Here is a 26,792-nt window from a genome sequence, read left to right as displayed (position 1 = left end):
AAAGGCATAGTAATTTGGTTTGGATTTGGATTTTTTTTAACGTAGCTTTAACAATTTTTCAGTCATATCGCTACGATGTCTGCAGTGTGACAGTTTATAGTGATGTCTAGCACTGGGGCATCATGCCGCAGACATGTAGCATGGTGTCCCACCCAGTCACATTATCCTGACACCAGGCCGACAAGACCTAACAGTCTTAATGCTGAGCGCCAAGCGAGGTAGCTGTTAGTACCATTTTTGTAAGTCTTAGGTATGACTGCCGGGGATCGAACCCACGACCTCCCGCATCCGAGGCTTACGCTCTAACCACTAGGCCACCGGAGCGGTCAAAGGCATAGTAAGGTTTTGCACAACTTGATAGCCAAGACCCTTCATGGTCTCATTCACTTCAACTGTATCTTCCTTCCCCTGAAGGTACTGGAGGAGTCTTTCAAACCTCTTGTATGGCATTACATTTGTGATTCCTTCATTGGATAGAAAATTGTCATTTGACGAATAAAAACTACAGTCAGGAGATTGGATTATCCCCATGAAGATGAACATGTCAATAAGGCAGACTTCTTAGGCACACTGGTCTCTGTCCAGTTTGCAGCACTGATTTCATAATCCACATGTTGTTCAGCTGCAAATTTATTTGTTACACTAACAATCTTTTCAAAAAGTCCAACTGTAAAATATAATTGGAAATAGTCTAGTTCTGGTGCCGTTTCCTGCAAATTATGTGATGGTCCTGACTGGTGAGTAAACGGACTTCTGTCAATATCTTGCATGTCTGCAAACCAATTTAGCTGATCATCATCAGCGTCGCTCGAGTATGATGACATTGGAATGTTGATATCTGATGACAGAATTTGTGATCCTTTGTCATTAAAGGCATCATTATTTATAATATATGGTATTTCGTTGGAACTGAATCCAGAAAAATCATTTTCACTTCCAAACAAAATCACTGTAATCAACAAACAAGGACGACATCACCATGATGAGATCAGGGAATTCCTTTCGTAAATAAACAATTTCACTTCCGGTATTGCCTGTTATACGATTTGATTGAAACTTTGCATATTGAAATGAATGGAAGAAATGAACAACACAGACATTCTTAATTTTGTTATTTTATTTTATATGCCACGCAATTATGGCAGATTCGTGTTTTAAACATGTTAAAGCTACATTATACTTTACAATGTATGGACGAAGACTTGCTGTATTTGCCGTGCATTTTACGAATGTGATTTTCCAGATAAAGAAGATGATGACATTATTCATTTATACTAGTAATGTAAACGACTGCATTATAATTGGAAAAGAATTACAATGAGTAACTTACATATGTTGAAAAGGCCATAAGATTTACATCGAATTGAGGTAATACAATCGGCCCACGACGCCATTTTTGATGCGGCTGTGGACCCCTCCCCCCCGTATAACTGGTTGGTTAAATTTAGATTTATATGTTCTAATGTTAAGTAATACGTCATTAAAATCAAAATCGAATGTTATTAAAGATGATTTATTTTTTGACCAGCGTCTGGTTACCTCGTGACGAATCAACGTTTAAACTGAACATGTAACGTATTCATAATAGATACTGTGTAATGGAGTAGAAATGCGTAGATACTGACAAAATAATTTTTTCCATTCCAAAACTTGCCAATTGTTACAGTCAGCAACTCCATAGCGAGAGTGTGACTCTTAAACACATAAATAAAGGCTCTTTACAAGTTACATACAAAACTTACTGTGATGATTAGAAGCTCTACATAATTTAAAATATAAGGATGCAAAATATATAAGAGAAAATCATTATCTCAATATCGATGAAGGCAAACTTTAAAAAAAAAACTAATACCCAGTATAAAAACAATAGAAGATCATAGTAAAAAGTGGGAAACTGCATTTATTTTGCACACTAGATGGCACACAGAAGACTAGATGCAGTTTTAATTTAGTTACCTGTTCCTATCCCTTTCTTACTCACCAACACATTGTGTTTGAGACACAGATGAGACTTGGTTGGTTGTGGTTCCACTGGGACAGGATAAACAGAAAGACTGCTCAGTATTTGGCTGGTAGGTACCAAGTGGGCACGCCTGGCAGTTCCCACTTGTGGCCCGGAAGAAACCAGAAACACATATGGCTGGATACAGAAAATACGAAACATTTAAGTCCCCATTTGCCAAATATTTGAAATTATTTGTATTAAAGACATATAATATAATCAACAATTTAAATGGATGATAAAGTAAGAGAGATGGACCTTTGAAACTTTAACACTTATTTGGGTCCTTTTGAAAAGTTTATACGTAAAATATCCCCCCTTTCTGAAGTAAGACAAATCTCTCTTTCTGTCTCTCCAGAATGACTTTGACAAGACAATCCTTTCTCTCCAGTGAAAAGTATGCACCTCTATCTTAAGTACATTAAAATAGGTTCCAGGAAAGCAAAACGAACCTACCAGATTTTAAAATCAAAGAATCATCTTGAAACCCTCTCTCTCACTTATATAAGATACAGTACATGTATGCTACTGGCATACCAAAACAAAAAGTCAATAATTATTTACCGACAATACACGACAACACTTTGAAGAATACAATAATAACTGTATTCCTGCTTTATTTATGTGTGCTTATGTATGTATGTATGTATGTATGTATGTATGTATGTATGTATGTACGTATGTATGTATGCATGTATGTCTGTATGTATGTATGTATATGTATGTATGTATGTATGTATGTATGTATGTATGTATGTATCTATGTATGTATGTGTGTATGTATGTATGTATGCATGTATTATGCAAACAGACAGACAAGCATGTGTATGCATGCCTGTCTTTCTGCATGTACGTACGTATGTACAACCGAAGCCTTACACAATGCAACATTTCCAAATAATTCACAGTCACTAATTTTGAAATAACGTGCCTAATGTGTTGAAATCAAGGATTTAACTCCCTTATATGTTCACCTCCTATTTCCTTTAGCACATTATCTGGAGAAAATACATATTGCAGAAAGGTTAGTTTCATTTCAGATATCTTTGTCTACTTCTAAGGTATGAAAATGCACAAAATTATATTTTCAATTCATATTTCAAAGGTAAGTAAATATATTTTTAAAATTCAGTTTTTGATCACATTTGACTTTCAAGTGTTAATGCAGAAGAAACATGCCCAGCGGGTTACATACAAGTAATAGATATGTACAATGCGAGGAATTACTATTGTACTAGCAAATAATAATAAATATTCAGATAAGAGTATATCATATTTATTCATTCACATATGATTTGTATTATAACACAAATAAATCATGCATTTAGTAGGGGCATTATATTAAATGTAATCATATACATATTTAAGAAGCAATAGATTACACAAAAATTCACTGATCGTTTACTCATGTTGTTTTATGCGATTAATTACTTCATTCTGACGGGGCACTGCATAACCAGGAGAATGTCCCTAACTTTGTGAATGAAATATATCAAAATTATATTGGGTAGAACTGAATAATTAGTAGTTGTAAGACTTTTATAATGGTAAATAAATGAAAATATTTGTCAAGTGTTATCACTGCCAGTCATAAAGAATGTGTATATTACCAAATAAAGGGTCAGCTACTGTGGTGTGTCCTTGGGTAAGGCACCTTACTCCAACTTACATGTCACTAAATGACCTAATTGTGTTAGTGTGCCATAAACCACCAAAACCAAACAAAACCAAATCAAGATTTCAAGAAAAGGAGATGAAATAATATTAAAAATGGTATTTCATGCAAATAAGCAACTATGGAAATACTAAAGCATGTATAGAAGAGATGAAAGAGGTTTTTAAAAAAACTAAATCCTTTGGTGCACTTAAAATTTCAAAATGTTCAAACTGAACTACTTCAAAGAGATGGTATAAAAACTGTCAGATCAAAATGTGGAGATTCTATAAACATTACAAAAAATGGTTTCTTATGTTTTGTACTGTTTGAAATATTTCATAATGTGAAATTGTAAGTGAGTAAAAGATTCAAAAAAATATAAAATAAATCTTACTGTATTGATTTAGACTGAATAAATTTCAGGAATCTTCAAAAACTAAAATAGTGAACTTGACATGGTGGGGATACACTTTTATTTGGTATGATAGATAATGCAGAGAAGAAAACACGTATATCTGATGTAGTGATCTACTAGTGCTGTCTTTATCAATTTAACTAACCAAAACACTGTGTTCGAGATACGGATGCAACCTGATTAGTTGAGGTTCGATTGGTGCATGAAATGCAAGAGTACTGCTCAGTATTTGGCTGGTAGGTACCAATTGGGCATGTTTGGCAATTACCACTCATGGTACGGAAGAAACCAGAATTGCATATAGCTATATGGAGAAAATTTAAACCAATTTAAACACTTATTTCTCAGAGAAAGAGTTTGAAAATAATACGTTCAAATCAAGGATTGAATTCCCAGGTATTTCATCTTAATATTTTCTTTCATATATTTTTATGTACAAATATAATAACTGAAGTTTTATTTAGAAACTCTCTGATGTCTTCGCAGTTAGGACAGTATCTTAAATACATTTTCATAAAATACATTTTGTAACAGACCTGTCTTTTAATTGTTACTGCTCTGGCAAATAATCTTAATATAACTTTTAAATGATAGCATAGAACATAGAGCCTGTTTATATAACATTAAAAATATATACATGTTCCATAAAAAGACATAAAAATTACTTTGAGGTGTGGGTAAACATTCCATGATTTAAAACATTAAGGGATTGCAAGATTTGAAACTCATAACATGAACAGTGACTTAAGGGAGAAAATCGGAATCAGCAATGCCCAATATCGAGTATACTAGAAAATATAAAATATTGGGAAAATAATGTATTTCATGCAATTGATGCTGCAGAGTACTCACAAATACATTGCGTTTGAGACACAGATGCAACTTGATTGGTTGAGGTTCCAGTGGGACAGGATAAACAGAACGATTGCTCATTATTTGGCTGGTAGGAACCCAGTGGACAGGGTTGGCAGCTCCCACTTGTGTCTCGATAAAAGCCAGGAGCACACATAGCTGGAATGTAAAAATTTGCAACATTTTAAAATAATTCATAGTCACCAATTTTGAAATAACGTGCATTATGTTTTGAAAATAAGGATTTAACTTCCTTTTATGTTCACCTCCTATTTCCTTTAGCACACTATCTGGAGAAAATACATATTAAAAAAAGGATAGTTTCATTTCAGATATCTTTGCCTACTTCTAAGGTATGAAAATGTTCAAAATTTTATTTTCAATTCATTTTTCAAAGGTAAGTAAATATATTTGTAAAATTTAATTTTTGATCACATTCGACTTTCAAGTGTTAATGCAGAAGAAACATAACCAGCGGGTTACGTACAAGTAATAGATATGTACAATGCGAGGAATTACTAATGTACTAGCAAATAATAATAAATATTCAGGTGAGAGTATGTCATATTCATTCATTCACATATGATTTGTATCATAACACAAATAAATCATGCATTTAGTAGAGGCATTATATTAAATGTAATCATGTACATATTTAAGAACAGATTACACAAAAATTCACAAATCGATTCCTCGTGTTGTTTTATGCAATTAATTGCTTCATTCTGTGGGTGACTGTATAACCAGGAGAATGTCCCTAACTCTGTGAATGAAATATGTAATAATGGTTGAAAATAAGTACATAAGTACGTAATCTATGTACATACCGACACACTGTGTAGAAGTAGTGGAACCTGTCTGAAGTGTAATCATACCAGACTGGCATGAAATACAATTTGACTGACCAGAGGATGGCTGGAAAGTACCAACTGGACAGGACTGGCAATTTCCCACAGTGTTGATGAAAAAACCCGCTAAGCAAATGGCTATAAGTAGATAAAACAAAGTTAAATTTGCCATATTTCAGAAAAAAGATATTTTTTTCCCTTTTTATAAAATCAGAGAAGGCAATAATTTTATCCAGATAATAAACATCAACAGTTTCATGAACATGTTTCTTTGTGTGACCATGTATGTGTGTATCAATGCATTTATGTAGGTATGTAGGTAGATAAGTATTTATGCATGTATGTATGTGCTGAGAGATGGGGTGTGGGGAGGGCAAGTTTGGATCACGAGGTGGAGTATGATAGCGATTGACCCCATTTTTAAAAAGTTTACTGGTAACTTTCTACTGTCCAACAATAGCATTCAAATACTGTGAAACAGGCAGTGACATCTTAATGTTACCAATGTGCAATAGGATTTTGCCAGGACTGCTGGTGTCAGACTACTATTACATGTGATATCAGTAAAGTCACTACAATCATTATCATAGTTGTAGTGAGAATCTGAATCAGGCATTAATGCTGAGAAAAAAAATGAGTAAGATAAGACAATGAAGAAGAAGGAAGCTTCCAAGTAGGCACCTGACAAATTAAGAAACACATTTAAAACGACCAAGAGATTCAAGGATGTTGCATCCTTTAGTTTTGTTGTTGTGAAATTTTAATATGGCTGAAAACAATTACAATGTTTGGCATGTGTCATGATTCCCAATCATCCTACAATATATGATTACTGATAAAAATATGGACATTCTATAAACATTACAGAGATATAATTTTTACACGAATGTTTTACATAAATGTTCTATTGTTACAGTATGAAGGGACTGTATGATTCAAAATGCACAATATAAACATTCCTATAACAATTTAAGCAAAATTAAATGTCAGAAATGTCCAACATGTAATATAGATAAAGGGTGAAGAGGGCAAACAAGTAGTTTCAAACTAATATGAAGTAATACGGAAATTGGTTTAATTTGTTGGTCTGCTGGACTTTGTCTTCCTGCTTCATTTCTACTCACCAACACATTGTGCTTGAGATGTGGATGCGATTTGGTTGGTTGAGGTTCCAAAGGGACATGAAATACAGGAAGACTGCTCAGAATTTGGTTGGTATGTACCACCTGGACATGCTTGACATGTATTATTCGTAGAGCGGAAGAAACCAGGACTACATGTGGCTAGATGCAAGGAAAATTTGCAACATTTTCAAAGTCAGCAGATGTTTTTGAATAAGCTGTCTTAAATAATGAACATCTTTTTATGGGTGTTGATACATGGGGAACAAATGCAGAATACAAGATAAAAATAATGGTTCACTCATATTTTGATCTGTTTACTGACAAATAAATATTGACATAAAAGAGTGCATATTAAATACAAGTACATGTCTATGCAAACTGCATATTTTTAAGGAAAAGATTCTGCATTAAATATATACTTCGATGCATTTAGAAATTTATAAAGTAATTTGGCAATTTTCTGTGAGAATTTTCTACCAGTTTGTTGGGACATTAGAAAGCAAAAAAATTAATATTACAAATGAAATATTTAATAATGTTTTATAATTAGGAATGTGCAATAAAATAATTGGAGCGGTCTCTTTACCGACACATTGTGCAGATGAAGTGGAACCAGTCTGAAGTGTGAGTGTACCAGTCTGACATGCAATACAAGATGATTGACCCGAGGATGGTTGGTAAGTTCCAACTGGACAAGCCTGACAATTCCCAATGGTATTGATGAAAAAGCCAGCTGCACAAATGGCTGTCAAAAGATACAATCAATAGAATGTTGCCAGGTTTCATTTAAGGTAAATGTCTATCTTATAATAAAGCACATATACCAATGATTATATCCTAACCATGAACTACAACACATTAGTAGCTTTCAAGAGGCCCTTCTCTGCATGGATGGATGGATGATGCATGCATGCATGGATAGGTGGAAGGATGGATGGACAACTTATCCATATAAAAGTTTTGATCTAACTTAAAATCCTGCATCATTGGTGTATGACCTCCTGGTCTGCTCTCACATCTATATTTGCCATGACTCGTGTTAAAGTCTGGACTATTTGACATTTGTCACTGGGGTATCTAAGCTGGGCATTGAAAGTTAATTTGCTGTCAACAATAAGCCCTAAAATGTTGGCCTCCTTGCTTTGTAAGAGTCGTCAAAAAGAGTATTGGGTCATCATTCATTTTATATAATCTGGATAAGTGCATACAAGACATATCTATCTTGATCAAATTGGGACTAATTACATTCAACCTCCTTATCTTTCATGTAAACTGGCAGCATTTTATTGTCCATAAAGTGCATTCACCTACACAGCGAAGTGGAGGATGTCATCTGCCTAATAACCAATGTAAGTCATGAGATTTCTATTAGTAGGATGAGTTCTGTCTTCAAATTATATTCCTTAAGAAATTCATTTATTGATGGTGTTTTTGCTTTTAGTATAAATAGACTATACAACAGATTTATACAAAGGTGATTGGTCCTTGTCAATCGTAGGTTTATTGTTTGTAAGTATGGACGTCTTCTGTTGAGAAGAACATGTACCGTATTTTCCAGCCTACAAGTCGATGTGGAGTATAAGTCGAATTGACCAATTTTGTAAATTTTCCATCCTTCGTCCATACATAAGTCGATTCGGAGTATAAGACGAGGCCAGGTCAATAACTTGGCTTTGTATTTTATACTAGTAACTTCCGGTTGCATGAATATTGATGGTATCATTGTATGATATTCCATATTACCGGCAATCGTGAAATTGCATTACCGATGCTAACATGCTTGTGATTTTACTTCTGAACTGCTATAATTTGTTATCAATTGACACAGCTGAATAAACAGTCCATGCTTGTTTTATTATAATTGAAAGCACATCCATGTTGTAGTTCATTTTATTACCTGTAGTTACGAACGTAACTTATACAAACTTGTCATTTTCTATCGTAAGTTTGAAAGTCACGGACTCCGTTAAATCAATTCGTATATATATATATATATATATATATATATATATATATATATATATATATATATATATATATATATATATATATATATATATATATATATATATACATATATATACATATACTATTTTTTAAGTGTTTGTTCTGTTTGGACTTGGATATAATTAACATTTTATTACTAATCTATTCAATGATATACCCCACTATTATCTTTATCGGCGAGTTCGAATACAAAGTAATGGGTATGATCTCTTGTCCTTATAACAAATTTTGTATGGACAATGACTTCAATAAAATGTTGACAGATTTTCATTTCCCTAAAAAAAGCCTCATTTCCCTACTGGCAGCCTCGCTGATTTGACCTATTCTGTCGATTCTTGCCCTCAATCTGGTTTCAATTATAGCCAAAGCGCTAAGCATGTTTAATTACCGTGTAAATAACACTGCATAGCCATGTGGTTGTTGTGACAATGTACATCGTAATTAAAACAAGAATGAATTGTTGATTTAGAGGTGTTTATTGATAATGGAATATAGTAGGCTCGTAATACATGAGGATTATCACAATCGTCAGGTAACTCAAAATACCGTCTTTTTCCTCTTTGCAAAAGCTACAAATAAAAACCGCCCTGAATAAAAGAACGATCTTGTACATGGACAATTTTTTTCATCTCTCACTCTCTCTCTCTCGTGCGCACAAACACAAGCACGCGCACGCTCACAATATATCTGATTTTAGTTTAGTTTAAACCATATTTGTTTTAATTATGATATCCATTGCAACAAGAGCCACGTGGCTGTGCATGCTATGATTATTCCTTCCAGTTGAAACCAGTCCTGAGTGCAAGATTCAACAGATGAGAACTTTACAAGTTCCAGCTTAAAAGCCACTGTGTAAGACTTGCGTGATTTGACGGGAGGCATTGTAAGATAAGTTGTATGATTTGTATGGGGATATTTATATGAATGATTATGACTGAAAAGATTGATCAAAATATACCGAACTCATTAAAATGTGTCAGTACTATAGCAATGAAAACAATGCCCATGGCTAAATTCATTATTTACATCTAGAGAAGGGAGTGGGCATCATTTCCTGTTGTACTTAATCCCATTGATATTAAAAATGGGTAGCGTAATTGATGCGGATTAATGATAAAGAACAATGGGGTACTGGCAATATGGTAACTAGTATCGGTAGCTAAAGCCAATATCAAGGTCTAAACAATTGCGGCAACTGGCTTTCATTGTTGTTGGAAACCAAAGACCAATTTATCAACAACTGGTATAATCAAAGAGAGACACCAAATCGTCAGCTGGTTAAGAATGAATATAGGTGAAGTGTTGACATTACAATTTGCTTTAAACTGAATTGCGAAACTAAAAATCATGGATCACTGATGATCTATGAGTACTGGTAGTCCATCTATATATCTGATTTTAGTGTATTTTAAACCTAATTTATTTGAGAAACTTTGTCAAATACAATTAGAAACATATGATTTGCGGGATTCAGTAGAATGCATGATCTACATTATTTTATAAATAATCATAGAACGCTCGAGTTAATATGGATTACATCCCTTTGTAGGATCAATTGGATCAATCAAAAAGCTATGCCGGTAATTGCTCACGTGTGTCCAACATTATACTGGAAAATCAAATATTAATGGACCAGTTATTTCATATCTTTTTTTTAGGAACAAACAATATGCTTTGAATTAGTACAGTACACTATAGAGTATAGACCGTAAGTGTGCTATGCGGCCTGGTGAAGTTTTTACCGGTACGGTAAATTGTTTTCTTTTATTTTATGTTTTAGAAATAAGAAAAAACACGCAGAATGCAAAATAAATAATGACAAAACTTACAAATATAAACGCAGTCATATTAGTTTATGACAATTTATTGACATAGTAATTTAACATGAATTTGTACTTCTATGTGACCTGTTTTCGATTATGCCAATTATAGAGCAATATCAATAGCATACCGGATACTTTAATCCATATATAAGTCGATGCAATTTCAATGACACAATCCATATATAAGTCGATTCGGAGTATAAGACGAAGACCGAACTTTCAAGTCAAAAAGTATCAACTTATACGCCGGAAAATATGGTATAAAGCTTTGTCTAATTTAATAAGAGCAGTCATATATTGGATGTTGAAATGACATTGGTTTTTGTACAACACAATGAAAGATGTAATACATGGTGTTTTATGTTCATTTGGTCTAACCTGTTATTACATTTGCCACAAGGAAAATAATTAGAAAATATCAAATGTAAATAGAAAAATTAATCCTGAATTGGTTGCATAATGAGGTAATGATGAAATAATCTAAATAAAATTTGACAATGAAGAGCACTGAAAAAATACATTTAAAAAAAGCAACAAGAATTTCATACCATAAAATTTGAATAATCCAAGTAAAAGAAAACTCTGTGATATAAAAATTCTAGTGGGTAGAATTGTATAAATAGTAGTTGTAAGACTTTCATAATGGCAAATAAATGAAAATATTTGTCAAGTGTTATCACTGCCAGTCATAGAGTAAGTGTATATTACCAAATAAAGGGTCAGCTACTGTGGTGTGTCCTTGGGTAAGGCACTTTACTCCAACTTACATGTCACTAAATGACCTAATTGTGTTAGTGTGCCATAAACCACCAAAACCAAACAAAACCAAATCCAGATTTCAAGAAAAGGAGATGAAATAATATTAAAAATGGTATTTCATGCAAGTAAGTAATTATGGAAATACTTAAGCATGTTTAGCGGAGATGAAAGAGTGTTTTTAAAAAAGCTAAATCCTTTGGTGCACTCAAAATTTCAAAATGTTCAAATTGAGCTACTTCACAAAGATGATGTAAAAACTGTCAGATCAAAATGTGGAGATTCTATAAACATTAAAAAAATGGTTTCTTCTGTTTCCTGCTGTTTGAAATATTTCATAATGTGAAATTGTAAGTGAGTAAAAGATTCAAAAAAATATAAAATAAATCTTGCTGTATTGATTTAGACTGAATAAATTTCAGGAATCTTCAAAAACTAAAATAGTGAACTTGACATGGTGGGGATACACTTTTATTTGGTATGATAGATAATGCAGAGAAGAAAACACGTATATCTGATGTAGTGATCTACTAGTGCTGTCTTTATCAATTTAACTAACCAAAACACTGTGTTCGAGATACGGATGCAACCTGATTAGTTGAGGTTCGATTGGTGCATGAAATGCAAGAGTACTGCTCAGTATATGGCTGGTAGGTACCAATTGGGCATGTTTGGCAATTACCACTCATGGTACGGAAGAAACCAGAATTGCATATAGCTATATGGAGAAAATTTAAACCAATTTAAACACTTATTTCTCAGAGAAAGAGTTTGAAAATAATACGTTCAAATCAAGGATTGAATTCCCAGGTATTTCATCTTAATATTTTCTTTCATATATTTTTATGTACAAATATAATAACTGAAGTTTTATTTAGAAACCCTCTGATGTCTTCGCAGTTAGGACAGTATCTTAAATACATTTTCATAAAATACATTTTGTAACAGACCTGTCTTTTAATTGTTACTGCTCTGGCAAATAATCTTAATTAGCTTTCAACAACATGTATGTCTAGTATTACATAAATAATTAAAATACACACAGAAAGTAATACAAAACACACAACAAAAATTCCAAACAAAAATCATTATTAAAGTTAAAATTGATTACAATGAATATTTCATAATAAAGTCTGATTTATGTATTGATAGGTAAATATTTGCTTCGGAAAAATTACATTAAATTAAAAATTCAGAAATAGATTTTGAAAAAATATATTCCACAGAGTAGTATTAAAATGCATTTCAAACTGATTATTTTGTTAATTGTGAGACTTTCGTGAATAGTTATTTCATTTTGTCAAGTTATCTGATAATAACATTAATATCTCTAAACTCAGTGAATAACAGAAATAAATAAAGTTGGGTAGCCAGTAAGCAATATTGTAATTTAAAATGCAAAATGTCTTACCGACACACTGTGTAAAGGAAGTAGAACCAGTCTGAAGTGTATTTGTACCACTCTGGCATGAAATACAATTTGTCTGTCCAGAGAGCGGCTGGTAAGTCCCTAATGGGCAGACGAGGCAGTTTCCTTGGGTACTGGTGAAAAAGCCAGCTGAACAAATAGCTATAAATGGAGGCAGTAAAACATTGACCAAATCTGACTTAATGTACACTTATTCCCTTTCAACAACAAAGGAAAAAGTTAGAAAAGATTGGTTGATAAAGAAATAGAACATATTCAGTAAGTATAAACTGCAACACACTCAATAAGACTTATTTTCATAGGGTTCCACTTTATGTAACTTTGCATGGATGAATTTAATGGGGACAGATAAATTGGTTGAGTGTGTGTGTGTGTGTGTGTGTGTGTGAGAGAGAGAGAGAGAGAGAGAGAGTTTTATATAGAAATACTGGGTATGTTTGATATCATTGTATAGAATTGATAGGTCTTAATAGGCATCATCGTACAGAATTGATAGGTCTTAATAGGCATCATTGTACAGAATTTATAGGTCTTAATAGGCATCATTGTATAAAATTGATAGGTCTTAATAGTCATCATTGTGTAGAATTGATTGGTCTTAATAGGCATCAGTGTATATAACTGATAGATCTTAATAGGCATCATTGTATAGAATTGATAGATCTTAATAGGCATCATTGTATAGAATTGATTGGTTTTAATAGGCATCATTATATAGAATTGATTGGTCTTAATAGGCATCATTGTATAGAATTGATTGGTCTTAATAGGCATCATTGTACATAATTTATAGGTCTGAAAATGCATCATTGTATAGAATTGATAGGTCTTAATAGTCATCATTGTGTAGAATTGATAGGTCTTAATAGGCGGCATCATTGTATAGAATTGATCGGTGTTAATAGGCATCATTGTATAGTATTGATAGGTATTAATAGTCATCACTGTGTAGAATTGATAGGTCTTAATAGGCATCATTGTATAGAATTGATATGTCTTAATAGTCATCATTGTGTAGAATTGATAGGTCTTAATAGTCATCATTGTGTAGAATTGATAGGTCTTAATATCATGATTCTCTCTGTGAAATTTGAGCAGAGCTAACATTATATTTGCAACCATCAGAAGAATCATTAAATGTTTAAAAATAAAATGGGATAGGAACACTGAAGCAGTTCAAACATGAGATAAATAGAATTGTGTGTAAAAATTCCAGTATTCTCTGGTTTTGAACACCATGAGGATGTTTGTACCTCTTGGGTAGATCTCTCAGGTGACAACGGCCCCGTGAAAAATGTTAGTTGCGTTATTTATATTTGTTTTGTTTTTTCTTCCCCCAGGTAAGTACTGACAAGGTATATATGGTGATGACCTGTATAAGTTATGATCTCTGTAAGTTTCAACTACAAGCCAGGACTAACTTGACTAGAGGGTAAGAATGCAACTATAGACCAGTACTGTTATTTGCATATATAACTTTTAGTTTTATGACCAGTAAGTGTAATTATTATATGCTCATTTTTTCCGCGTTAACTTTACATTGTCAGAATCGTTCAGTATTCCCCGATACTGAACGCGCGCGACAATACACATATAGCATTCACGTGCATAAAGGAACTACTTTCTATTGTAAACAAACAATGACACAGACGTCAGCACTTTTGATCTGTAAGCAAATCATATACACTCGCGTAAGAGGCTCTTTATGTTGTGGTTGTTTAAATTTGTTTCGGAATGAACTAAAACATGTTTCGTGGACTGCTAAAAAACTGTTTTGGCACATTCAGCGTTGATACAATGTTACGGATTTAGGCTAGCTACATTATATAAAAGACGGAAGATAAGGTCCTTACAAATAACATACAAGTGACAAGGCATATACTGTCTTCTTTAGCTGGTGATAAGAATGACAAAATAAAATATACTTACAGTTTTACATCCTGAATTTTCTCAAAATGTATTTTCTTAATTCTGCAATTCCGAATTACATGAGCCATGTGATCGGTTTTCAATCTGGATTACACATTTCGAAAATGTGCTGTAATTTCGATGATAAGTGCAATTGCGTCCTCCTTATTGCACTCAAAATGAAATAAGCATTAAATTCCATAGCGTATTTTTGATAATTGCAATTGAAAGACTTCATATTTTTCTCACATTATGATTTCAAACATTCAGTGATAGAAACAGAAACACATTTGCAGACGTAAACACGCTTCTCCCGCGCCACTTCAATCCGATGCATTTCATGTATAATTTGCACAGATGAATCCAGTCCAAAATCACAAACTTTCGTCGAATCGAAACAAAATACCAAAATATATTCATTCCAGATCAAATGGAACAGTTGTTGCAATGCGCATTCATTCACAATATGACTGCAAATTTCAATTTTAACTAGACACACCATTTTCTTTCGAAAGTTATGTCGAGCGTGCGACTAAGTTCAAATTTATCGGGGCTGAGTTATGTGTGCATTAATAATTATGTCATTGTGTAATGACAAATCTGCGCTTGTGTATTTAGTTTGGAATACGGCATTCATTCATTTACGTTGTTTCTTGTAGTGTATTTTGTTTATATAATTAAACCTTAGGTAGAATAAACAAATGAGCATATAATAAAAATGTTACTGCATTTGTATGGGAAAATATGAACTCGTTTTGTCGGAAGGATATACTGCACTCACAAGTTCGTGCAGTATTCCATCCCAAAACACGTTCATATTTTCCCATACAAATGCAGTAACCTATAAATATGGATATATAGGTAGGAATATTATTGTTTCTTAACTTATTGCTCTGGACCTAAGTCTCTGCAGGTAGTGATAGCCCATGGGTTCATGTCATGTGCATCTGTTCATGCATGTGCACACACACAAATTTCCTTGTCATCACACAAGGAATAATTTCAGAAGAATATCTGAAATTCATGTAAGATCCATTCTAACACTTAAACCAACCTCCAGGAAGAAAAACAAAAATTCAAAAGTGTTGGCGCAATCCACCACAGAGCTAACATTCTCATAAGCTATACATCACTAGCATCATGGTGATGGAAACGTTCAAAGATATAACATAAGTATGTTTGATGGATTGTACCTAAATACACAATGTTCAAAGTTTGAGTTGAAGACAAGTGCTGAAGAAACAAACGTAATGAGAGAAGATTAAACCATCTTAAAAATTACATCTCAGCTATTAGAAGTACTACGCTACTCAAAATAACTCGTATATATCACGACAAACGAGGCAGTTTCAATAGTAGAAACAAAATCCAGAATCGCCTTGGCCATAGTGCCCTCTCTAAAATGAAAACTGTCATTACGAAGATCTGAGTGAAACTAATTAGGGCACTGGTCATAACAGTATTTTCAAACACTTGTAAAACATCGAATTTAAATAAAGAGAGTGAAAGAAGAATAAGAGTTCTTAAAAACAGAATGTGATAAATACATCCTAAGCATCCAGTTTGTTGAGTACAAAACAAACAAAAAAGTAGGCAAAACCATCCATTCAGCCATTTTAGACCATGAGGACTTACTACCAATCGTAAAGAATGGAAAGCTCAGCTAATAAAACAGTTAAAACATTAAGAGAGTATGCGATACAGAATATATAACTTAACCATTGGTTAGAGAAGAAAGGTGATCAATTTTTGCAAATCGACAACACTCATTCTAGTCTCCTTGGATGATTAGGATGTGTTTTTTACTGACCATGTTTAGAATACACTGGAGTTTGTTGAAAGTAATATATGTAAATAGCGTTTATCAAGGACTAATGTTTGGAAATGTAATTAGAAAATTCTGATAATGCATGGGCAATCTGTGAAAAAACTCCGTAGAAACTGTATTCCTTTTTGAAACGTATGTCGAAAAGTATAATTACCCCTAAGTAACTTTATAAAGTCGATAAAGGGCGATTGCAAGGGCATGAAGGACTTATTGTCCAAAATGTAACATTTTTCTAGATATAATAGAGAAAAAACAGCTGATGGTATGTTTAACTAATTTATATTACAGTTCATTAATATATTTAGACAGAAAATATTTTGTGCGCAGTAGATGACGCAGGGCTGAGGAGAATTACATAATAATTAAGTACTTTCCCAACCAATGGACAAAACCAAACAAAGAATTGCTAGAGATTAGAAAAGACTGCATAATTTTGTAATGGATGTGGGACTTTGCACACGGCAAACGCTAACACGCCTCGACACGTTTGTGGACTCCCAGTTATAAAGAAGTAATGTATAAACAATTGATGATTTCGGAAAACTGAAAGTATTATATTACGCGTTTTTCCTCGAATAAATAGTAACAAAAGAAAGACTTAAAACCACAAGCTTTGAAAAATGTAACAAATAATTTATTTCCCTGGAAAAAAACACTATAAAAATGAAAAATAAGAACTTACGGTGTTAAGAATCAATTCCAAAAATAATCCAAGAATAATCCACGAATTAAATTTTAGAGGTCCTAATAATAAAATGTTCTAATGATTTCTAGTTCGAATCCCGACGAGGAATCCAAGATGAAGTCGATCACGTATGCTGTATTCTGTACAGTGTTGAAGTCTACAGGTCCTTGTAGAAACACAACAAATACCAGTCCGGTGTTGGAAATCCGAATAAAATTTTTAAGAAATGTCTTTGTTTAAAAATTCTGTATGAACAACGCAAATATTTCCAGAGAAACGAATCAACTTTTTAGAATCCAAATAATCGTAAGAAAAATAATTATCTAACATCCTAAACTGGATACAAACGAAGGAAACGATTTGTTATCAAGTGCTTTCAGCCCCAGACTGAGATTACGTCTCTGAAACATTGGTTATACGGTAATTTTGAGGCGCAGAATCAGTGCCATTATGAGGGTCACATGAAGTAGACCAATCATTTTATTCTAAGAAGTTGTTTACTTCAATATAACTATTTACAAGCCTAGGGTCACGTATTCAATACCGCCTCGATCTCATCCTTATTTTTCCAACAATAAACAATAAATAAAAAACTTGTTCACGTGACTGTTACTAATTTTGAATTAAGGTCGATATCTTGGATCAGCTTTATGTGTTTACAAATGAATCAATCAGGATCAAACCATTTACTGAAAAAATTTCCAAATCACGTAAACAAAATTATATTATAATAAAAGCATGTAATTAACAAAAAATTGAAAACTGACAAACAAGCAATAAAATTAAAATAATACGAATAGCATTAGATGTACGTAAGAAATGTAAAATTAACGACATAGCTAGATACTAAAATAATAAAGGAAGACAAAGATTAAGAACGGTGAAGAGAGAGAAATTGTGTTTGCCATTACATATACTATATGGAAAATGATTAATATCCCTACAGCGGAAGACTTGATATCAATAGCAAATATAACATATATATCATTGATGTCTTGTAAAGAGATATCCATTCTAGAAAACTTGCATTACATTCATACTCTGTCTTGTACTGATATTTCCAATAAGTACGTAATGATATAAAATATGAAAAGTGTACGAGATGTAAAATGCATAATATCAACATTTTCCCTAGTTTAGGCACAAATATATTTCTGAAATCGCTAACCCAAACAACAAATGACTGTAGCAGGGAATAAGAAAGAGGCGAAACATATTTTGTGTACAGTAGTTGACGCAGGGCTGAGGAGAATTACTTATTAATTTGGTTTAGTGATAGCGTTAATCTTTCAGTGTTTGATTTACTCACCAACGCACTGTGTTTGAGATGTTGATGCTACTTGATTGGTTGTGGTGCCACTGGGACACGAAATACACGAGGACTGCTCAGTACTCGGCTGGTAAGTACCAACTGGACAAGCTTGACAAGTACCACTCGTAGTCCGGAAGAACCCTAAACTACATATAGCTGGAATGAATCAAAATGCAATTTTGAACCATTGCTTCGTAGGCATGACATTTTAAAATTATTTATATAGACTGATGTGTTGAAATAGTGGTTCAAATTCCCATATATTTTATTGCTAAATGTTTTTTAACAAATCACATACCAAATAAGTTTTATCAATCTCGATTTGATTGCTTCTATTTATTAAGATACTTGAATGTATTTGACAAATTCATTCATTATCACGTCCATTTGATCCGTTTGATATATAGACTTCCGATCTAAAATAATATAGGCTAGTCATCATGGTGGAGTCATCGTTGAGTTTCATATTAATAGAGAACTTAATATTCGCCTCAGAAAAATATATACGATTGAATGGCATTCATTTATAATTTTGAAAATATATATTAAATACAAACGTGACAACAGAAAAGAATTTCAGTTTCATTCACTGGTTGATTCAAAAATATTATGTACATAACATTATAGTGTTATCAAGTTGTGAAATAAATCAGTGTAGCTAAATGTTGTAAATGCAGCATTTTATACACTTTGATAGTAAGCATAGATGATAAAAACGTTTTTTGCGTTTTTTATTTTACCTCGAAAAACGCGTTTTTTTACGTTTTTTATTTTTTTTTTCGTTTTTTATATGACTTCATTCACACGAAAAAGCGAAACCGTATGCAGTGCAAGAGAGTGCGAGATGTAGTGTTTGTGTATGCAAATCATCGCCTAAAGGAAAGGCTGGACAATACAAATTATATGGAGGAAACCATAGAGTGGTCAGATCAGTCAGATGGTGATAACGACATTGAGTGAAAAAGTTTTCAATGTTATCTGGACTACGGCTTAAAACTTGTGTGATTTTTTCATATTTGTATCACTGAAACTTTAAAACTGGTATGTCGCGTGTAAATTAGTAAAATGTTGATTTTTGTATTGCCTAAAAACTACTGGAACGTTTTTCTTCGTTTTTTATTTATTGAGAAAAAAAATGTGTTTTTTACGTTTTTTATTTTAATTTTAACGTTTTTAACATCTATGATAGTAAGTAACAATTCTTGTATTATAGGGCTATGAATAGGGTATAATTTTCTTATATTATAGGGTTATGAATAGGGTATAACATTCTTACCGACACACTGTGTGAATGATGTGGATCCAGTCTGAAGCGTGGTGGTACCAGACTGGCATGAAATGCAAGACGTTTGTCCGGAGGACGACTGGAAAGTTCCTAACGCACAGACCTGGCAAAATCCCAGAGGGTTGAAGAAAGAGCCCGCCGAGCAAGTAGCTACAAATGGATAAAAGAACAAGGATGCCAGATTTAGATGAAATACACTCGTGGCCATTGCATACAGGGACAATACAACCGGTGCACTTCTTGTGTACTACATGTAAACCTGAATTGTACTCCAAATTCGTGGAGAAGAACAATTTACTGCACAAAAGTGAGCAACGCTCTTCGGTAGTATGACTAGGGTTGTAACTGATGTGAACAATGTAGTTCTTAACATCAGAACTTAGGTCATGGTAAACTTGGCTGGACGTTGGAATTATCTTGGCAGACATGCCAATGCTATCAAAATGATAAATGAGTTCATAAAGGTCTGAATACATAACAATGCATATGCAGTGATGTACATAATTATTTCGAAAGTTGCTAAATGTTAAATAATATAGTAATGATTTTTTAGATATACGACAAGATGTGGCAAGAATAAACCACTGTGATGGCGGGTGCTGTTATATCACTTCACTCCCAACAAGTTTATATCACTTCACTCCCAATAAGTAACTTGGTGTCAGAACTGTCCCTCACTCTTATTTGCCTCTGTGTGTGTGTTTGTGTGTATATATATATATATATATATATATATATATATATATATATATATATATATATATGTGTGTGTGTGTGTGTGTGTGTGTGTGTGTGTGTGTGTGTGTGTGTGTGCGTGTGTGTGTGTAAGAGGCAACTAATAGATTTATTCTAAGAAAATGAAAGTACGGACATATACAGATATTTAAGAGATCACTGCACCTTTAGCATGGCATGTATCACAAAGCATAGACACATGAAAAAGACACAATGTATAGATCAATATCAAGGATCACTTGAAAGTTCTAAGACTTGCACGGAAACCATCCAGAAGGTGGCATGCACAAAGAGGGGACTACAAGCCTGTTTTGAAATACAAGTTATGCGCAGAGATTGAATACATGCAAACCTGGCAACAGGAATATAGACATACAGTCGTAACAGTTAATATATATCATGGAACACTGGCGCATAAATGGCATTGCTATCTAAGAGAAAAGCATTGTCATTATCATCATCATCAATAAATTGTAATACAAATGAGTAAAATAATGGATTTCTACTTTACGTAGTCGACATGATCATAATATTTACTCGGGTTTTTTTTTTCTTGACACCGTATAACATCTTTTGAAAAGAAATTACGGTAGCAAAGATTATCTTTCGGCATTTGTAAATCAAGGGTCACTTTTTTACAACACTAGGTAATTAGAAACATTATTCGCCAACTTATAAAATGTTACAAAACTCAAGATGAATCCACCTTTATATTTTAAAAAATGCTGAACATATTTAGTTCTTCTGTAGACAAATAACATCTATTCATAAATCAATATATCCCCTCAATCAATCCAACGATTGGATGATATGATATTAATTTCGTGTTAAAGAACGGTAAAATTAGCAACAACAACACCACCACCACCACCACCAACAACAACAACAATAATAATAATAATAATAATAATAATAACAATCTGTAACATATACCATCGGCCCAAATTACATGCATGTATTAAAAATACGGTACAACCAGAAAACTATACAATTTTAGGATCAAATTATGCAATAAATTAATATTGGTATTGATTCCCTGAATAAAGTTATAAAACGTTATGTGATTTGCATTACAATGAACGTATGAAGGTACATCGGTTTTTCTCTATTTATTTTACACAGCAAAGTGAACTCATTTTCATATCTGCACAAAAAGGAAAAACACTTTCCACATGGAGGATATTTTTTAATCCTACCTATATTTCTCATTATAGTTACGATTCAATTTCTGAGCATCCATAGCAAGCTACAACTGCACGAAGAGTTCAAAAGATCTATATTGTATTGGCAACTAAGATCGTTGCTGATCTAGTATAGAATCTTAATCTATCCATTGAATTTAAACTTTCCATTTAGATCTGGTTGGAAAGATATCTTTGCAACATTAATTTTTTAAAACGTTTCTCATCACCCAAAATTCTCCCATTCTATATGAAAACAATAGATCCTTAATTTAGTTTACCATACAGTCAAAGTGTTTGCCCCATGTCAATTATAGTTTATGCGTTCATTTTCGGAATCGATCATAATTCTTCTTTAATAATAATAATAATAATAATAATAATAACAGTATTGGGACATGTGGACAGGGATTCTCTTATTTCTGGTAGATTGATATGACTTTCTCCAGTGTAAAGGAGCATCTGTAGAAAATGAACGGAAAATATGACACGTCAGCCGTACAGTGTACAGAAGGAAGACAAATTATTTACCAACATTACTGGCAGGCGCACTAATTAACGGAAATGAATGGTAAAAGGCCACACTTGCCGATTCTTTGAACAGCAAAAGCAATAAAATCGACAACAGATCTGTAACTCCACTTATGCCTTTGAACTCCTCTCCTTCTAGGTTTATTTTATGAGTCAATATGAAGAAAATGGGGAGTTAATTTGCCCTTTTTCACTAATCAATAGGATTATCACCATTCGTGTCATTTTCATCATCATCATCATTATCATCATCATCATCATTTTATTAGTATACAATGAGAAGTTATGTCAACATCATTCACTATTGGTTAATGATAATATCCATACACAGCGAGATAATACTAATGTAAAATGAATTCATTTTTCAACAGATAATTGTGCACTTTGTTAATTGTATTAACACTTCGTTGTTCACTAAAGTGTATTACATGTTTGTCAGAGTACTGCCTTGTTCACTATAGTCCAACATTATGTTTACTATTGATCATTGTCCCTTGTATATTCAAATCCGCTACATTGTGTATTAAAGTAAACGGCTTCGTGTAAATTTAGTGCATTACACAAGAAGGTAAAGAGAAGGTTTAATGTAACTGTTTGAAGGTATGCAAGTTTGTATGGAGGCTGGGTTTTCACAAACATTCCATTTAGATTCTGAGTATAACATGGATAAGGACTGATTACACATTTTAATTTACCTATCAACATTCTGTTTTCAACAAAGTACATTCATACGTACACTGTGCACAGATATTTTAACAACTTCCTAAAAGCAGTTCTGGAATAGATCTGTGTTTGTGGCATAATTTCTTTCAAAGTTACTTCAAATTATGTAGTTGATGAAATAGGTTCATTACAAAAGTACAAATTCTTTGACAAATTTTCTGTTTCATTTAGATCATTTATTGCTTGCGAAATTCTGTGCAACGATCTTTGTTTGAAGCCATCGAAAGTTAGAACATCTTATTACCTTGAAAGTATTTCCAGAAAGGATCTTTTTTTTATTCATTTTCATCAAGAATATATTTCTTTTATCCAGATAAGTGTTTGGCAAATTATCTTACAGACCGATAAATTACACAAGATTTTCCAATTCTTATATTACGTCGTCCATTTTGTGTTAGAAACATATTTCTTTGTTTTCTGTAGTAAACCAATTACAGAATATCCCAAACATTCCATGTCATGGCTTGGACAAATTATTCCTGTGATCCAAGTTAGATAAATCGAATCCATACACTAACTGATATCAAGGACAGTAACAACGCCCTCATAATAACCTTTGATCATGACATTTATATAAATTGTTCACTCTCGGCCCACTTGCAATAAACCTTCTAAAACAGCGAATCTTCCTTTTCAAGTGCTTGTGTGGTTATGAACGTGTATATGAGTGTGTATGCTTGTGTTCAGTTTGGTAACCTCAGCCATAGGGAGTAGGGTTTAAAAACGGAACGCGTTTGATATCAGGGTGAGGTAATTTATTCCGAAAATTGAAGCAGCATATTTTTCGTTTCCCTAATTTTGTTATTATATTTAAGCTTACTAATCTTTTAATCTTTTGTTAATACTATGCATATTGTTTAACTATGTGACAACTTGTATGCCACCGTTATAAAACAATTGATAATCCGAACGTACTTTTGCAAAGCACCCGCCATCACAGTTGTTTATTCTTGCTACATCTTGTCGTATATCTAAAAATGCATTATTATATTATTTAACATTTAGCAACTTTCGAAATAATTATTATGTACATCACTGCGTATTCATCGTTATGTATTCAGGTCTTTATGAACTCATTTATCATTTTGATAACATTGGCATGTCTGCCAAATTAATTCCAACGTGCAGTCAAGTTTAGCATGACCTAAGTTCTGACCTTTAGGCACTACATTGTTCATATCAGTTACAACCCTAGTCATGCTAGCGAACAGCGTTGCTCACATTTGTACTGTAAATTGTTCTTCTCCACGAATTTCGATTACAATTCAAGTTTACAGGTAGTACACAAGAAGTGCACCGGTTGTAAGTCCTCTCTTGATCATATATGCGCAGTTGCATCCATACATAGTCAAATAGGAAAGTACCAGATACATATAAATGTATTTGAAAGTGTTATAGTGTATTGTCCCTGTATGTAAACGCCACAAGTGTATCTGGCATCCTTGTTCTTTTATCCATTTGTAGGAGCTTGCTCAGCGGGCTCTTTCTTCAACCCTCTAGGATTCTGCCAGGTAATTCTCCTCAGCCCTGCATCATCTACTGGTAGCCTTGGCGTACAGCTGCTTGATAGCATTGGTCAACTTTTGACCCATGTTGTACTTCTTCATTGCGGCCCACAGTGCCTCATGCCACACTCTGTCAAAGGCCTTTTTGAAATCTATGAACACATGATAGATGTGTTGTTGATGTTGCAAGTACTTTTCACACAGAACCCGAAGATTTAATATTTGTTCTGTTGTGCTTCTTCCACTCCGGAACTGGGCCTATTCTTCAGCGATTATTTCTTCTGCTTGTGGTTTCAGTCTGTTCAAGATGATCTTCAGCATCTCCTTACTAACATGGCTGATCAAACTGATAGTGCTGTAATTTTGGTACAGCTGGAGATTGCCTTTTTGGGGAGTGTTATTATCAGTGACTGGGCCCACTGTTTACCATTCATCTGTCTACCAGTGCAGTAATTGCCCAAGGTTATATGGGGGACTGGTTCCACACAATAGTCGGAGTACGTCAAGGTTGTCTCCTGTCACCCATGCTTTCAACATCTACTTAGAGCGCATCATGAACGAAGCCCTGGAAAACCACTGTGGGACAGTCAGCATTGGAGGACGTAACATCACAAACCTCCGCTTTGCAGACGACATTGATGGGCTTGCAGGCAGTGAAGATGAGCTTGTCACGTTAGTGAAGAACCTGGATGAAACATCTTCCAGGTTTTACATGGAGTTAAGCGCTGAGAAGCCAAGCTGATGACAAATAGTGGCAAACAAATCTCAGTCAAGATTAAAGTCAGAGGACAGAAACTGGAAACAGTGAGCCAGTTCAAATATCTTGGTTCCATAATCACCGAAGAGGTATCAGAAGCAGAATTTTTTTCAGGAGCAGCACAAACAATGGCAGCTATGTCAAAGCTAAAACCCATCTGGAGAGACAAGAATATCTGTCTGAAAACTAAAATCAGACTATTGCGAGCACTAGTCATCTCACTCTTTTTGTATTCATGTGAGGCCTGGACCCTGACAGCAGAATTACAACGAAGAATTCAGGCACTTGAAATGATATGCTACAGAACCATCCTTGACATCTTTTACACGGATCAATTCAAAAATGAAAAAGTGCGTAACACCATCATTCGCAAAGTAGGCCAATATGAAGACCTCCTCACCACCGTCAAAAAGAGAAATCTGAAATGGTATGGCCACGCCACTAGAGCCAACAGTCTATCCAGAAAAGTCCTGCAGGGCAGCGTCCAGGGTGGCAGAAAGAGAGACAGACAGAACAAAGTGGACTGACAACATCACAAAATGGACCAGGAAAAGTATTGCGGAGACACAGGCATTGGCACATGATGGCGACAAGTCAGATGTTCAGCAGCACAGCGCCTCGACGACCACACTAGGTCAAGAGACTGGTGATGATGATGATATTGGCCGGCATATCAAAATCATTGCACACAATTGAAAGTCTTGAAGGCCATGATGTTTTCTGTTTTATTTTTGAGGCATATTTGCATTTACCAACAAAGGATATGTTAATATATTCAGGAAGAAATATTAAATAAACACAGGTCGTTTGAACACGATGTCATGATGAACGAATCTAATATTATTGATTAAAACTTAAGAGCTTTTAAAGTCAGAATACGTGGATGAAAAAGATGCCATGAGCATCATACCAACAAATAGGCAAAACTAAAAAAGAATTACCATGTTCGAGAGATTCAAAAGAATTCGAGGGATTAGTAATGGGTGTGGGACTTTGAACACGGCAAAATACTGAAAAGTCGTGCCTCGTTCATCGCCACCTAGTTATAAAAGATGGCAGGTAAACAATTGATGATTTAGAAGAAAAAAAAACAATGATTCAACTGATAAGATACTCAAATAATTAAGTAAGACAAAGATTAAAAACGGTGAAGAGAGGGATTTTGTTGGCCATATCCTATAATAAATGTAGAAACGTTTATATTCCTACAGCGAAAGACTGTGGCAATATACTGCACGAAATATAGATTATCTAAGTCTCTTGAAGGGATAGACATTCCAGAAATTTTGCATTGCACTATAATTCTGCCGTGTACTGATATTTGCAATAAGTACTCCGTGATATAAATATTAAACGTGCACGAGATTAAAAATGCATAGTATCAACATTTCTTCTAAATTTAGGCACAAATATATGTCGAAAATCGCCA

The 26,792-nt window shown here is 33.6% G+C and overlaps 2 protein-coding genes across 2 annotated transcripts in view; both read right to left on the bottom strand.

Annotated features, from left to right (window-relative positions):
• The window catches only part of LOC149802770 (adhesion G protein-coupled receptor L3-like), a 123,287-nt gene extending 110,235 nt beyond the window's left edge, over positions 1-13,052 (bottom strand). Inside the window, exons 1-2 of the mRNA XM_089952198.1 lie at positions 12,896-13,052; positions 1,982-2,140 (exon numbers count right to left, since the gene is read on the bottom strand). The gene's annotated coding sequence lies outside the window, so the exon portion shown is untranslated. The remainder of the gene's footprint in view (positions 1-1,981; positions 2,141-12,895) is intronic.
• Positions 310-26,792, bottom strand: part of LOC149802769 (uncharacterized) — an 86,278-nt gene continuing 59,795 nt past the window's right edge. Inside the window, exons 9-14 of the mRNA XM_089953830.1 lie at positions 7,485-7,643; positions 6,899-7,057; positions 5,754-5,912; positions 4,927-5,085; positions 1,982-2,140; positions 310-464 (exon numbers count right to left, since the gene is read on the bottom strand). Of these exons, the coding sequence (XP_089809956.1) occupies positions 310-464; positions 1,982-2,140; positions 4,927-5,085; positions 5,754-5,912; positions 6,899-7,057; positions 7,485-7,643 (950 nt within the window). The remainder of the gene's footprint in view (positions 465-1,981; positions 2,141-4,926; positions 5,086-5,753; positions 5,913-6,898; positions 7,058-7,484; positions 7,644-26,792) is intronic.

Source organism: Sinohyriopsis cumingii, chromosome 3 (genome assembly GCF_028554795.1).
Source record: "Sinohyriopsis cumingii isolate HCF-2022 chromosome 3, ASM2855479v2, whole genome shotgun sequence".
NCBI classification, from domain to species: Eukaryota; Metazoa; Mollusca; class Bivalvia; order Unionida; family Unionidae; genus Sinohyriopsis; species Sinohyriopsis cumingii.
Note: the sequence above shows the minus strand (reverse complement) of the source record. Positions and strands in the feature narration are given on the sequence as shown.